The sequence below is a fragment of the Zosterops lateralis genome (assembly GCF_965231275.1).
Source record: "Zosterops lateralis genome assembly, chromosome: 3".
Taxonomy (NCBI): Eukaryota; Metazoa; Chordata; class Aves; order Passeriformes; family Zosteropidae; genus Zosterops; species Zosterops lateralis.
Window position 1 is genome coordinate 90,629,170 of NC_139764.1, and position 14,239 is coordinate 90,643,408.

The 14,239-nt window shown below is 33.9% G+C and overlaps 1 protein-coding gene across 3 annotated transcripts in view; it reads right to left on the reverse strand.

Moving 5' to 3' along the window:
• Positions 1 to 14,239, reverse strand: part of MCPH1 (microcephalin 1) — a 133,036-nt gene that overhangs the window by 100,605 nt on the left and 18,192 nt on the right. For all 3 annotated transcript variants that reach the window (XM_083856661.1, XM_083856660.1, XM_083856662.1), the window contains one exon: positions 9,866 to 9,978. In XM_083856661.1, the coding sequence (XP_083712787.1) occupies positions 9,866 to 9,978 (113 nt within the window). The remainder of the gene's footprint in view (positions 1 to 9,865; positions 9,979 to 14,239) is intronic.

Genomic DNA, 14,239 nt, shown 5'->3' on the forward strand with positions numbered 1-14,239 from the left:
GTTAACTGGTCCTTTTATTTACCATTAATCTCTGAATCCTGAAGAGCTGCATATCCGTACTCTGAATCAGAGCACACACTTCTTTCTGAATTATTTTTGAGGTCTGGAATACAGACTTCATTATAAATGACAGCTTCAGCTTTCCTTTATATAATTCTTAGAAGCACTAAATACTTTCCTGTCTGCCAACAACAAGATTTTTCTAAATCATCTGTAATATAGAACATTCATTTCAGTAGCTAGAAGGAAACAGTATTTGTGAATCTCCCCAGTACTTAAAAGTGATACTTCTATATGGTTAACTGACCTACACCACAAAAGAGATATCCAACATTAAAATGTATTCTTTCTCTCTTCTAAATTTAAGCTGGTGTTTCTTGGAGCTGAAGGACAAGAAGAAAAAAAGTCCTGTTTTGTACAACCTGCTTTTCAAGAAGGTGAAATCAAACTTTGCTTCAATAAGCATGTCATGAATTCTTTTTTGTAAGCAACAAATGAATGAAAATGAGACCATAAAATGTTTTTCCTTCTCAAGAATAAAGTGCAAAGAATTAATTTGATAGGAGTAGGTTTGGATTTGTCACTGGTTAAATTCCAGCCTATGTATATTAGATCTCATTTGTCTTTGTATCAAAAACCCAGGTCTCAAATATTTTTCAAGAAAATATTTCAACTATAGCACTTTTAAATTGTATATTACTTAGTCCAAGGGCTCCTCTTGTGCCTTAGAGTTGACTGAAGTTCTGAAAGAAATAAGCGTCAGAGTAGTCTCAAACTCAGATACATGTTTTAGTGGAGTGAAAAGATCTTCAACTTCAGGACTCAACAAGATATCCTAGGTGGTTTGGCCAATATACAAGGGATAAAGAACTTTTGGAGGGTGGGAGGCAGGCAGGAAAAAACCAGTGCATGTGTCAGCAAAGAAAGTTTAAGGGTAGTATCTCATATTATCTGTTTTATGATCTTCAAATCCTTTTCTTCTCTGGCTAATCCAGGTCCATCAGATGGTTTTGAAATTTGTTTAGTACCCTTATACTCAATTTTGATCTTTACAACTGCATTTCAGAAGTAATAATCTTCAGTCTTATTAGTGTATGAACCAAAAGACAGAGCTGTATGTAGCATAGGAATATTAAAAAAAATCAGGCAGTTTCACTCTGCTTGTATTTAAGAATGAGGACCCAAAAATTTAGGGCTGTTTTTAGAAACAATTTATAAGTACTACTACATTAATTTATTCAAGTAATTGTGGTTCATAGCTGAAAATAATGAATGAATGATTACTATTCAGTATTTTTAAACAGCAATTATTCAAAGCTGTAATTTACTTTCTGGCTGGCCTTTCTCTTATCAGTCCTTTGATAATGATATTTTTCAAGTTTTCTCTGGCTGCAAAAGTCAGTTTCAACTGTTTATTTCCTCATCAAACATGGTACCTCTGCTTTGGTCCTAGAAAGATGAGAAAAAACAAGCCCATCCTAACCAAATCCAGTATTGCCACGTGGAAAGATGAAAAATAAAGTAGTCTATTAGAAGACAGAAAAATTAGATTATGTGACAGGTGCCTGGGCATCATTTCTCCTTCACTGCCAAATACAAGAAAATAATGGGAAATCCTGTAGCTGAAGACACAAGAACCCCTAGAACTTCTGTTGCAAGATAAAAGAGAATGAATAGCTTTGGACTTCAGGCTAGCAGTGTCAGAGTTCACAACTTTCTGGCATTTTCAGCTTTCCACATGCAACCAATCATAGCTAACCACTATATTTAAGAAAAATAAAAAAATCTAACCATAGGGATGCAAACTGCAGCAAGGGATCGCTCTCCCAGCATTCTGCAGCTTTGAAGGACAGGTTTGCCTGTCTGTGATCATTGGCAAAATGGAAGATGGACTTTTTTTATTATGATAGTCAAGAATAAAGGGGAGAGAAAATGTTCCTTCCCAGTCATTTAACTGCAACGAAAAAAACGTTTCCATCAATCAGCATGACGTTATTATTATCATTTCTACAAGCACAGGCAGTAGTGATTCTCATTCCAATGGAAAGCCCAAGCCTTTCCAACAGATACAAATTAGGAATTGACTTCCTGGTCAGCATCACTCAGGAAAAGCAGCAGTCCAGTTCTTTACTGTATTTTACTAGGAAAGTTTCATGTCTTTACCTTATTATGTGAAATTTGAGGAAATCACAAAACCATAGAATACCCTTGGCTGGAAGGCATCCACAAGGATCATCAAAGTCCAACTCCTGGCCCTGCAGAGGACACCCTAAGAGTCACACTGTGTACTCAAGTGCTCGAACACTTCTCAAACTTCTTGGTGCTGTGACCACTGCCCTGGGGAGCCTGTTCTAATACCTGACCATCTTCTGCGTAAAGAACCTTTTTCTAGATCAGAAAGAAACAGCAGGATTACCAGTGTGATAGAAGTGAACCTCAAGAAGTGGAATGCTAAGGGGAGGAGAAAGCTACTTTATAGTTTAAATTCTAACATGATTAGATTCTAAAATGAAAACTCAGGTGAAGGAATGGTAGTTGTTCACCTCAAAAAAATCACAAGATAGGAAAAAGAGGAACTAGGGCTATCATGGGGTAACACTATGTTACAGAGAAAACTTGTATAGGCAAGCAGAAACCTTTCAAAGACAATACTAATGCACAAATTATTCTGTCATTAGTACCAAATAATGTTGAACGTATACTCACTTCCCAAATGATCTGTGAAAAAGTCACGCACAGTTAACCTTTTTCTGATGAAATTTTAGGCTATATGAACCTCTCCCCCCCAAACCCAGCCTCACCAAGATTAAGAAAAATAATTTGTACCCTTCTACAAATAATTCCAACAAAAAATCAAGTATGATATATAATGAATCTGTTTCATCTTGTTCAAACAAAAATATTGATTATGCTTTCATAATGATCCAGTGAAGTGAACAATGCCTCCAGACAGCTGACTTACGACCAATTAAAAGCACTTTATAAATTGAGTTACCCTATGGCCTTACTTTGAGATAAAAAAAAGAAGCCACAAGGGTAGTGGGAAAGAGTAGAGTAGCTTCAGTGAAATGAGTTGCTTGGTATTTAAGACCTCGTCAGCATTCAAGTTTTGGTCATGATCATTTCCACCCTTCATGGAAGGTTCATTAGAAATTAATGTTTGCCTCAGCTACTTAATTGGAGACATCAGTGGCTCATTAACTCTACTCACAATGGAGCCATTGAGCAGAAGAAATGAGGCACTGAGACATATTTTCATTGTGCAGGCTGTAGGTATGGAACCATTTTAAGAGGGAAAGATTCTGCTTCACCTCAACTGTTACATGGGGTGGGTTTGCACAATTGTTAGCAGTGTGAGGTTAATTTGGATAGTTGAAGTCTTCTGGAGACTGACAACTATGCAACAATGAGGGGGATTTGAGGTGAAGATGCTTGCAGCCCAAAAGACTCAAGCCAGGATTTATGTTAACTCTGTGTTAAGACACAAGATTTTAAACTTCAGTAAATACTTTGCTGACAAGATTTTAACCCACTTGTTGATGATAATCAACAACCCGACTTAAAGCTTTACAGCCTTCTAGACCATATGGTAAACAACTGGACAATATTTACTTCATGCTTTAAAGTACAACAGCAATATTAGGAATTTTTTAAAAACCCACCCCAATTTTTTTTAGTATCTCAAAGGATTATGAATTAATCAGACTTGCAGACAAATCTTTGAAACACAAAGGATTTATGTAACGCATATGTAATGTGCTGCAAGATTTTTTCCTATTTGACTAATTGCATATTTATATTTCTGTTCTGCACAGATTTGTTTGTAAGCTCATAATTCAATTCTACAAAGATCACACCAATAACCTATCAAATGTTTAATTTCAATGAAAAAAAGGATGGAGATATTTGTTAGAATATTTAAAAAATCTTAATGAAGACATGTCAAAGCCGATGGAAAAGGAGTTTAGGAAGTCTTCTGTTCAGATTGATTTTCAGCAATTTTCAAGAGCTGGAAGACTATAATTTAGAAAGGAGACCCATTAACAAAAAGATTTCCAGCCTGTAGAGTCATGCCAGATACCAACAGGTTTGTGTAGGGTGCTCATTTTCCCAAAAGCTAAATTAAAAAAAAAAAAAAAAACCAAAAAAACCAAAAAAACCACAAAAGAGGATCTAAGGAGCAGTTGCTTTTCCTCCTCACAGTTGCTAATTCCAAGAGGGAAAACAGTTTTATTTTTACACTTATTCTCTGCCAAGCCAGCTGCAGTCCAGTGGATTATGTAGTTTTCTGGCATGATGGTTGTGAACACAGTGCACCTCAAAATGGAAAAGAACAGCATACATACATATCTTCAGCAAGGAGGTCTGCTTCAAGCATGGAGTCTATGAAATAACTTCTTGTACAATATTTCTGTACTGTTCCTCTCATGCTCTGAATCAGAAAGCTGCATTTGCTTTTTGTACCTAAGTCTTCCTTCCACCATTACATCCAAGAATGCCACAGATTTTTATTTAAAAGGATGGAGATGACATAAATTTACTTCAAATAACTTGAGATTCTAGGATATTATTCTTGGTGCTTATCCTTATCTACCATTCACCATAGACAGATCTTGAGTAATTTCCTACTTGCCTAAAAGTAGTAGTAAAAAATATGATCTGAATTTACTTGAAGCTGCATAAATAGTCTCTTAATCAAAAATCACCAAACCTACCAATCTTCTGGGGTAAAAAAAAAAAAGGAATAGTGAAGTGGGTTTTTTTTTCCTTAATTCTTTGAAGACAAAAAAAAAAAAATCAAAATTCTTCACCTACTTAAGCCTCTATGTCTTCTTTTAGAAGAAGGTTCTAAGAAATAACCACTATGCTAATTTGTTGAGCAAGCAGAAATTTAGTGACAATTTTATATAAAAAGTTGGGCAAATTTAGTTCCTGGATGTTTACTATCCTGCCTGCTAAGATGACAAGCTACAGTCAACCACCTCAGGTTTCACTGTTACAGCACATTTCTAGTGTTACAAACAGCAACACATACAAGAGTATGAACACCAGCTGCAAGTGTCCCTGGAACAACAGGAAACAGCTTGAGCTGAGAGGAGCATGTGCCTTTTGCCCCAGAAAGGTACCGATTTTAAAAGACACTTTTTAAAAATTAAGAAATAGACCACAGCACTTCAGTAGGTAGTCCCAAATAGCTAATATGAAACGTATCATAAAGAGAATGATGTCTAGGAACTCAAGGTCATAAATCAACCCATTAGGTTTGTGTACAGGAGATAATTCTGTCAGGAATAGTAGCATCCCTAAGGGGTGATAACAAAGCTGTTGACATTAGGATATGGCCCAAAGCATGCAATGTAAGGTACAGCAGCAGATGCCAAGGCTTCTGCCCTGGAAGCCCTCCACTTGATGTGGGAGAAGTATGGGGGACAAATTCACTAGCTTCAGTGAATTCAGAACCAGAATTCACTAGCTTTGGTGAATTCAGAACGAGAATTGCCTTGGAAAGTTTGAATGAAAATAGTCATGGGATTAATCATATGAGAAGTATTTTTTTAAAACTGTCCAAACCATGGGATTCATAGGGATCCTTCACAGTGCTATCTTCTGACCACTCCCATTACATCAAGCATTTTCCCCAAACCATAAAGGTAGGTAGTTCCAGTTTTTTCTTTGTTAACTGTAACAGAGCTTGCATGCTTCCACCTTGTCTAATTCACTGTCATACTCCTTTGTGTCTTGAAGTCAATAACATTTTAAGTATCAGTATTTAAAATATGTACCTATTCAAAGCAAAGAAAAATCAAAACTAGAATGAAAACATAAAACAATGTTTTCCCCTAAACCAATAAAATCTAAAACAAGTCTGTGAATGCATATATAAAATTCAGTCATAAAGTCACTTTCCTGAATGTCTAGCAAGATGCTTAATGTTTTATAGTTACAGATTTCTCAGGATATTAAAATCTGTTTTGCCATGAATAGAGTAATTAAATAAAGGATTGTGATAACAGGATCTAACAATGGCCTGCTTCACACTATTTGTTCCACCGCGTGAGCTTAGATTGCTTGTAAAAATCTTCTCTCAAAAAAGCTCTTAAGTTCACTGTTGATGTCCCTTCACCCAAATCCAAGAGCTACAGAAACACGAGCCAAGATGAATCTGTTTAAAAACAAAACTGAAGGAATTCAGTTAAGTCCATACTGTCTTCTTTGTAAAAATATTTTTCTAATCATCTCTCATGACACTCATCTGGTTTTCTCACATGGTTAAAGAGTTTCTTCTTTTCTCTCAGAAAAAGTATTTTAAAGGTTATTTTTAACTTTACGATTTATTCCAATTGCATTTCTGGTGATGTGAGACTCTTAGATGCTTTAAAAAAATCCATCACCTCATATCCCTCTAAAATTAAGAGAGATTTTTATTTGGAAAAAATGGCAGTTAACTGGTTAATGAGTCTCTGATCTTTTTAAAGTACAAAATATTTAATTTCTGACATATAGCAGGTGCTGTGATAAATGTAAACTTTTTTGTGACAATAAGCAATGAAATGAGCACTCAACAGTTCATCACTACTGTAAGTAACTTGTTTGAGTACACTTTTGGCTTTAAGATGAATTCTACTTATTTCACTTTGCCCTCCCTATGCAAAGCAACAAAGAACTATCTATCCAATTTCATAGAATAATTGAGAAACACATCACAATGCATAAAGGGTTTATTTTACCCCTGCAATCCAATATAGTCAACTTAGATTTCTAAACCAGGGAAGCCACCTGCTGACATTCACAAGCTTTAATTGACAGTGTTTATCCTCACCAATTCTGTCTCAAAACTAAGAGTCAATTTTATAAATTTGTCTGTATACATTGCCTCTGAACACACCAAAAGTCCTGGTTTTGGGGTGGTGGTGATATTGTTTTAAATCCAAAAATCTTTTTTCTGAAGCCATTAAAGATTCCTGAAAATCTTACTTATTTTCCCAAACATGCATGCAGCTGCCATTATGAACTATTCTGTCTTCATGGCTTTTGTTTGTTGACAGTACAATTCTACTATAATTTAATATATTTGATTAGACAACTTCTACATCAGGAGTAGAATAAGCATGTCTATATAAAGAGTATAGATAAAGAAACTATTAGTACTTTAATCTAAAATTGCGATATACACGTATCTGAAGTCATTCTTAGTTTTGACTTCAGCTAAAACAAAATACAAGAAACTCAACCTGCATGAGTTTTTGAAGAAAACAAAAGCATAACACAACAGCACAGCAGAGATATACAGAACCTTTGCTTTGCTTTCTATTAAAGAAACTACATATGAAAAATTGAAAGACGCATAGAAGTAAATAATGTTAACACTTAGACACAGTCATGTTTCCTAAATATGTTTTTCCATGGCTTTTTTAATATTTTCCATCACACATTGAACTCCAAAGGCCTACTCACATGCATCCACTGTACTGAATGATTTAGAATTGTAGTGTTCACTGCAGCATACAATGCAGTGAATGAGCTGTAACTAAAGTACACTAATTACCTGGGAATTACATTCAGCAAGTATCCAAAATATTTTTAAGGAGGCATTACATTTCAAACTCTTTTTCTGTAAAAAAGATAGCTGCAATTTACATAGCTGTCTCCTATTTTGGGAAGCAAAGTAATGAATTTAATAGATCACACAACAGATTCCCAGCAATACGGTCTGTCTGAAAAGTAACAGTCACATTTGTGGAAATGTTTGTACATGAAAGTATCTAGGAAATGGCATTTCTTTTGCAGTTGTATTTTTAGATAGAATTACTTTTAAGATTTTAAATAAATGTTATGAAATTCTTCTTCATAACATGATTTGATAAAATAATATTTCTAAAAATATTTGTGCCATTTCTCTCCCATTTTTTTTCTTTAGGCAAAGGAAACTGACTAATATTTTCTAATTTAACTTTCACATTGCCGAAAGCTAGCAGAAAGTTGCAATGTTTAAGCTGTAGCCACCGGGGAAAAAAGTATTGAATAAAAACGGTATATAATGTTTGGTTGCTTCTATAAAGTTTCAAGAACATATTTTGATTGGTATGAGAGAGGTTTTGCAATGTAATTATTTACATACATTTACACAGTCTGATTTTGTTTAAAACAATATTCTTTTAAAATTTAAAGTTTTAAGTGCAACAGTCTCATTGCCAGACATAGTACCTTTTTGTGATTTTTGGGTTTTTTAACTTTTCAGTTAAATCCCTGTCCTTCCCCAAAATTCTCTCCATATGAATCTGCATAGTCAAGCTGACAATGAAAACCTTTGAAGTAAGTTTTCAAAAGCATTCATGCCATGAATGAAATTATGCACTGCTATTTTAATTTGAGTGAAATGGTATTATCACCAAGCTGAAATGGGTGGATAAAAGAAGCCATCTCTAAACACTGAATAGGAATTTTCTTAAGCACCTACTTAGCTTTGCTACTATTAAACACCTCACAGAGCATGCTTTGCAAGCAGACACCATGTACAACCATTTAAAGATATCTCTGACTGCAAGGTCACATCTAAAAAAGGGGAACAATAAAAAAGAATTTCATATTTCATTGTTTCTCTTCAGTATATAATCGTTATGTTGAGATCTTAAGGGAAAGGAGTCAAAATTAGCACTGATGTATAATGTGCTTGTTGAGTAATTTCACTGGAAAAGGAATCAGTACCAATAAAACTGACAAATCTCCAAGTACCCTTTCTTGCAAATAGCCTTAGAAAGAGCCACTGAGTGTGGTTTGTGGATTTACATATAGCAGCTTTAGTCAGATTTCTGTGCCAGGAAATTAAACTATTCTGGAGAGATACTTTAGCCTAAAGAGTACATTATCTTAAATGCTTCCATAGGACATGCATCTAGAGTGATCTATACATTCTAGTTATATATATTATATATAATATATATTATGTATATAATATATTTAGAGAAATAAAGGGAATAAATATTTTTAAAAAGTAAAAATTAGTAAGATGCAGACAAGTCAAATAATCATTTTAATCCAGAGATCACTGGTCCATAGAGATTAATATCCCATTTTCAGGATGTTTAAAATGTTAAACAACGTAGTAATTGCACCTGCACAAAATCTTTAAATAAAGAAAGTTTCAAAATCTGTAATCAGTCTCTTTGAAACTCTACCAGTATCTACAAGTAAGACACCCAATGTATTTCATATAGTTAACAACAGCCAACGTCCTTTAGTGCTTCAGGACTTCCCATTCTCAAAAGAACTTAGCACTCATTTCAATTGTGACTCACTACTTACTGATTAAAAGAACAAATATTTATTTTCCTAATCAATTTTATATTTACTTAAAAGATTTTACAAAGCAAAAATACTTAAAAAAGATTCAGTACTGACTCAATTCTCTCTCCCTTTTTTACAGCCAAATCGAGCTCAACTACTAAATTAAGAAATTTACTTTCACCAGAACCTAAAAGAAAATCTTGCATAAATCCTTATTCTGCAGAAACATCCACTGGCAATGATCCAGTATAAAACAAATAAAAACCCTGCTGCATTTAGTAACTCCTCCAAAAGGGACAGGCATCTTTTCAGGCAACTTCAGCGGCATTGCAGCTTTCCTCAGTTTGAGCCGGCTTACCAACCTCCTTTATCATGTCAGCTTGGCAAGGACTCAGCCACCACGAGTTACCAGAGAGCAGTTTTATGGTTATACACCAAGACCATTAGCATAATATTTCAAGTGAGATTCAGGAAAGGTTCAAAATTGATACTGCATAGAGAATTTAATTTTTGTACATACAAGGCACTCAATGATCCTCCAAGAGCGAGCTTAACGAAGCAGATCTCCAGTGAAACTGACCTTTTGGAGTCTTCCAGCTTTTCTTAAGCCCCCAGTGTTCTTATTCTTTTGTTCATTAAAATTTTTGCAAGAGCCATCAGTAACAAGACAGCCTGAGATTTCATTTTCACCACCTAGAAACCAAATTTAGAAACTTAAAATTAAAAATGCCATCTTATGAAATGAGACTGCAACCTATTATTTTATCATAGCACAGTGCTATGCATCCTTAAGATACTTCTTAATAATTTGTACCAATTATTTTTTCACTGTATTTCAGTTAGGGAAAAGGAATGACACTCAAGCATCTGACTTCATCTTTGAGTATCTGTTCTTATAAATAAACCAGCTGTAAAACTCCCAATTTCCTGTATTTTGAAAACCACATATTAACTACAATAGAGAATCTACTAAACTGATATTTATTATGAAATGTGCATTTTCTCTGCATAGAGATATTTGGGTATGAAGCTTCACTGGCTAGATTTTTTTTTCTCATTGACACATCAATGATTTCAGTATACACTTTGTTTATGTAAAGTGACATGAAGGTCTGAAACCTGTTTTCAAACAGTTTGCACACAAATCTAGCAAACTGTTAGCAGGCAAGGATTCTGTGCACATAAAGGCATAACAGACCTATTATATATGAAAAGGCACCATCCATAAGAATGCACTCCGTCAAAAATCAGTATTTTTCATTATGTATTTTATGAATTAATACATATTTAATTCTTCAACTCCATCAGGATGACTTTCCTAAGAACTAAATAATAAACTTCTGAATCATTTGAGAAATTAGCTTGCCTGCCTAAAATGAAAAATTTCGATCTTTTAAACAATTAAGCTTTAATTATTCTAAATTGAGAGAATTTTTCACAAATGTCATTCAATAAAGTCTACTTTAGAGCATTTGTTCATTTTTCATTTCAAAGAAGTGGATGAGATCAGTTAAATAAAGTTTAATTAGTGATTAAAGCGGCCTAAATTTAGCTCCTGCTAACTAAGTTTCTTTGATTAGTTTTGGAAAATACTAAAGAGTACTATCCCTATTTAGTATGCATAAATAACTAAGAATCATTTGTTTTTCCTCTGTCAGCTACTTAAACTCAATCCTTGAGGTGACAGTACATCAAATTACAATCCATTAGGATTACTCATTTTAAAATTATCTTTAAACTAGTCAAAATTTATTGCACTAATTTTGGTCCAATAAATGCAAATCTGGTGTTCAGGTAGAATTGTTAATTTAAATTCAATATTTAGGTATATAGTGTCATGTAATAAAGAGAGGACAAATTGCTTATTGCACTGAGGCCCATCATTTTCAATCACTGAGGAAGACTGACGGCAAGTAGTAGAAAACATCTTGCCACACAATAAAGAAAAAAATTACCTCTTTTTCCATAAAAAATCAGAACTTTTAAAGATGTATTTCGAATCTTAAAAAAACCCTGATTACATGACTGCATATAAGGGGATCATGTACTCCAGTGCTCTACCCCCAGCAGTCTCTGTTAATTTCTGTTAGGTTATTTCAGGTTTTTTAGAGTTTTTTGAGGGGTAGCTTGGGTTGGGGGTTAACAGTGAAAGTGCTGTAATATTCATTTTACTACTCTTGGCCTGAATGCTCATATTCCACAGCCACTTGGGCTTAAAGTCTTAAAACTTGTATTCTTGGACTTCTTCCCAGTTAGGGTTCACTCCTAACTGGTGGGTTCTTCATATTTACAGGAAAGCAGGAAGAGAGGATAATGTCCCTTATCTCTGATTATCAGCTCATGGATCTTAGGCACTACATTAATAAGGGCTATTCTTTGCTATTCCGTTCCTGTCTATCAGCACTTCTCAAGCACCTTCCTACTTTTTCATCCTATAGTCTCAAGCTTCACTGTTTTCTGTTTTTTTCCTGATTACTTCTTTTTAAAGCAGTCACTCAGAAAACTCTCAAATAATGAATTTTCACCTTTAGTAGCTTTTCCTAGAGGGCTTCAAAGTTGACAGAACTTTTTGAAGCAATTTCATCCAGTGTTAGTTGTCCCTATATGAAGTTCAAATATGCAGGTAGCTCCTGCCACTGTGGTCCATTAGATCCCCTAAACACTCTTCCAAAACACTGTTCAATGACTGGCACAAAAATCAACAACTGAGCCCTCTGAAGCATTGTCACAAATTAGAGGGACTTTACTTTGCAATTTAAGCTTCTACTCATGCATATTAATTTTAACATCTATGAGAAGAAGTTTTGAACCAGAATATTATCTCCAAAATTCCATTTGATATTTCCATTCAATTGATAAGCAATGATTAGGCAAAATGAGCTAGTTCTGCTTGATCAAATAAACCATGTCTATCTAATAAATTTTTTTTCTATAGTATACTTCTCTACTTTAAAAATATTGTTATGAAGTGTCACTTAAATTAAGCTATGTTGTATCTCCTCTTTTGTATTTATCCATACAAGTATTTACCCCAACTATGAAGGAATTAAGTCCAAATTTGTCATCATTAGTAATCCTTCAGGTACACATGCACAGAATATTTAATACCTTGTGATATTATTATTATTGTAGATACTAATGAAGCATGGGCAAACACCAAGTTTTTATTATACAGAACATAATTTCTCCAAGTCTTCTGAAAATGTATGTGTCCCCTCCAGATCCTCAGAGACACCCTGCTAATGGTTCACAAAAAATTTATGTAGTTTGTTATGTGTTCTAGGACAAGTGTCATCAGGCTTTGGCAAATTTGACTACATCAAAATAATCCTCAACCTCTTCCTCTACTCAAAAATACTTGTTCTCTTTTGTTTTAGTAATTAGTTACAATTCAAATTTTTGGGAAGATAAAGAAAACAAGGAATCAAGGAAGAAAATTTTCTTCTTCATGCTTCATTTGTTTTTTTACAGTGACATAATAAAAGGTCAATAGAGGACATTAGAAAATATTTTTAGTGAGCCTATCTTCTTCCAAAGCTGAAAAAAACCTAAAAGGCACCTCAAATTTAAAGATGTTTTCACGTGTGCTTTTAAAGACATAAACAGTATTTAGCAGCATTAAGCCCCATAGGACGTAGAATCTCAGGTAAAACTCATTAAATTAAACACAATGATTTCTTGCAACAAATAACAGAATGATATTCCAGATTTTCTGAACTACATTGATTACAGTACAATGGGTCTTAGTTTAAGTCTTTTTCCCAATTAAGATATTTGCCTTTCACATTACCATAAATATATAAAATTCACTCAGATAAGCCTTGTTTATTTTTAAGACTGGAAGTAATGCTAAGTCAGAGTTCAAATTTCTAAATGATGTTAGCATGATAAAAGCTTAAGAGAGTATACTCTTGCATTCCTTGTCCATTATCATTTATTGTTGTAGCTGTCAGATGAAGAGTCACATGACCTGAAGTAAGATGAAAATAAGTAGCAGTATTTATTTCAGCAGAAGAACTGGGCAGCCTCCAATGTGCCCTACAAAGGAACCTGAAGCTTGCTACCACATAAGCACTAGGCCTTGAAAATTTGGTTTCAGATCAGCCTGCATATTACACTTCTACTTTAAAATGAAATGTGACAAGTAGTCTATGGAAAGAAAGCTTATTAAATCTTCCTGTCATTAAGTATACTGGATAAAAGTGCCACTAACATAAAATCACAACAAAAGATTGGGCAAGAAAAATGTTTGATATTTAAAACATTTACAGATATAACATTTTATATGGCTATTTGATTACTCCTAACCATATATGATGAATGAAGAGAATTCATTAGTTTTTAATATACTGGATTTACCAGCTTTCAAATAATGTACAATATACAGAAAAAAAGCCCAAATTACTATTTACTTACTAATATGGACAAGAAATGACTTACATTTAATTTAAAAAAGAAAATACTTAACCCATAATTCATACGAATCAATTATTCTATCATAGAGAACCACAGGAGTAAGTGTAGTGCAAGATTTTCATTTTCTTCCACAAAACTTGCATTATTAGGGAAAACATAGCTTCTCTTACATTATTAATTCCTTGACTTTTTAAGTGAGCTCATTCAAGCTGTCAAATTTGAGGTGCTACTTAACTACATAAAAGATGCACAAAGCTGAATACACCGTACTTGAGAAAATGGCCATCACTGATAAAACACAAATTCTATTAAGATCACTAAAAATACAAATTGAGACCTACAGACATTCCTAACAAAAAGTATTAAAAGTATAAACATTGGATAACTTATGTTTGCTGAATCCTATTCTGTAGTGGTGGGTTTTGGGGTTTTACCTGTTTTCTATATGCATCTGTTTGTTTTATACGGTTTCCCAGTGGTTTTTCCCATGTACCCCATGTTTTACCCCATTATGGTTTACCCCAGTTACTGTTATTAA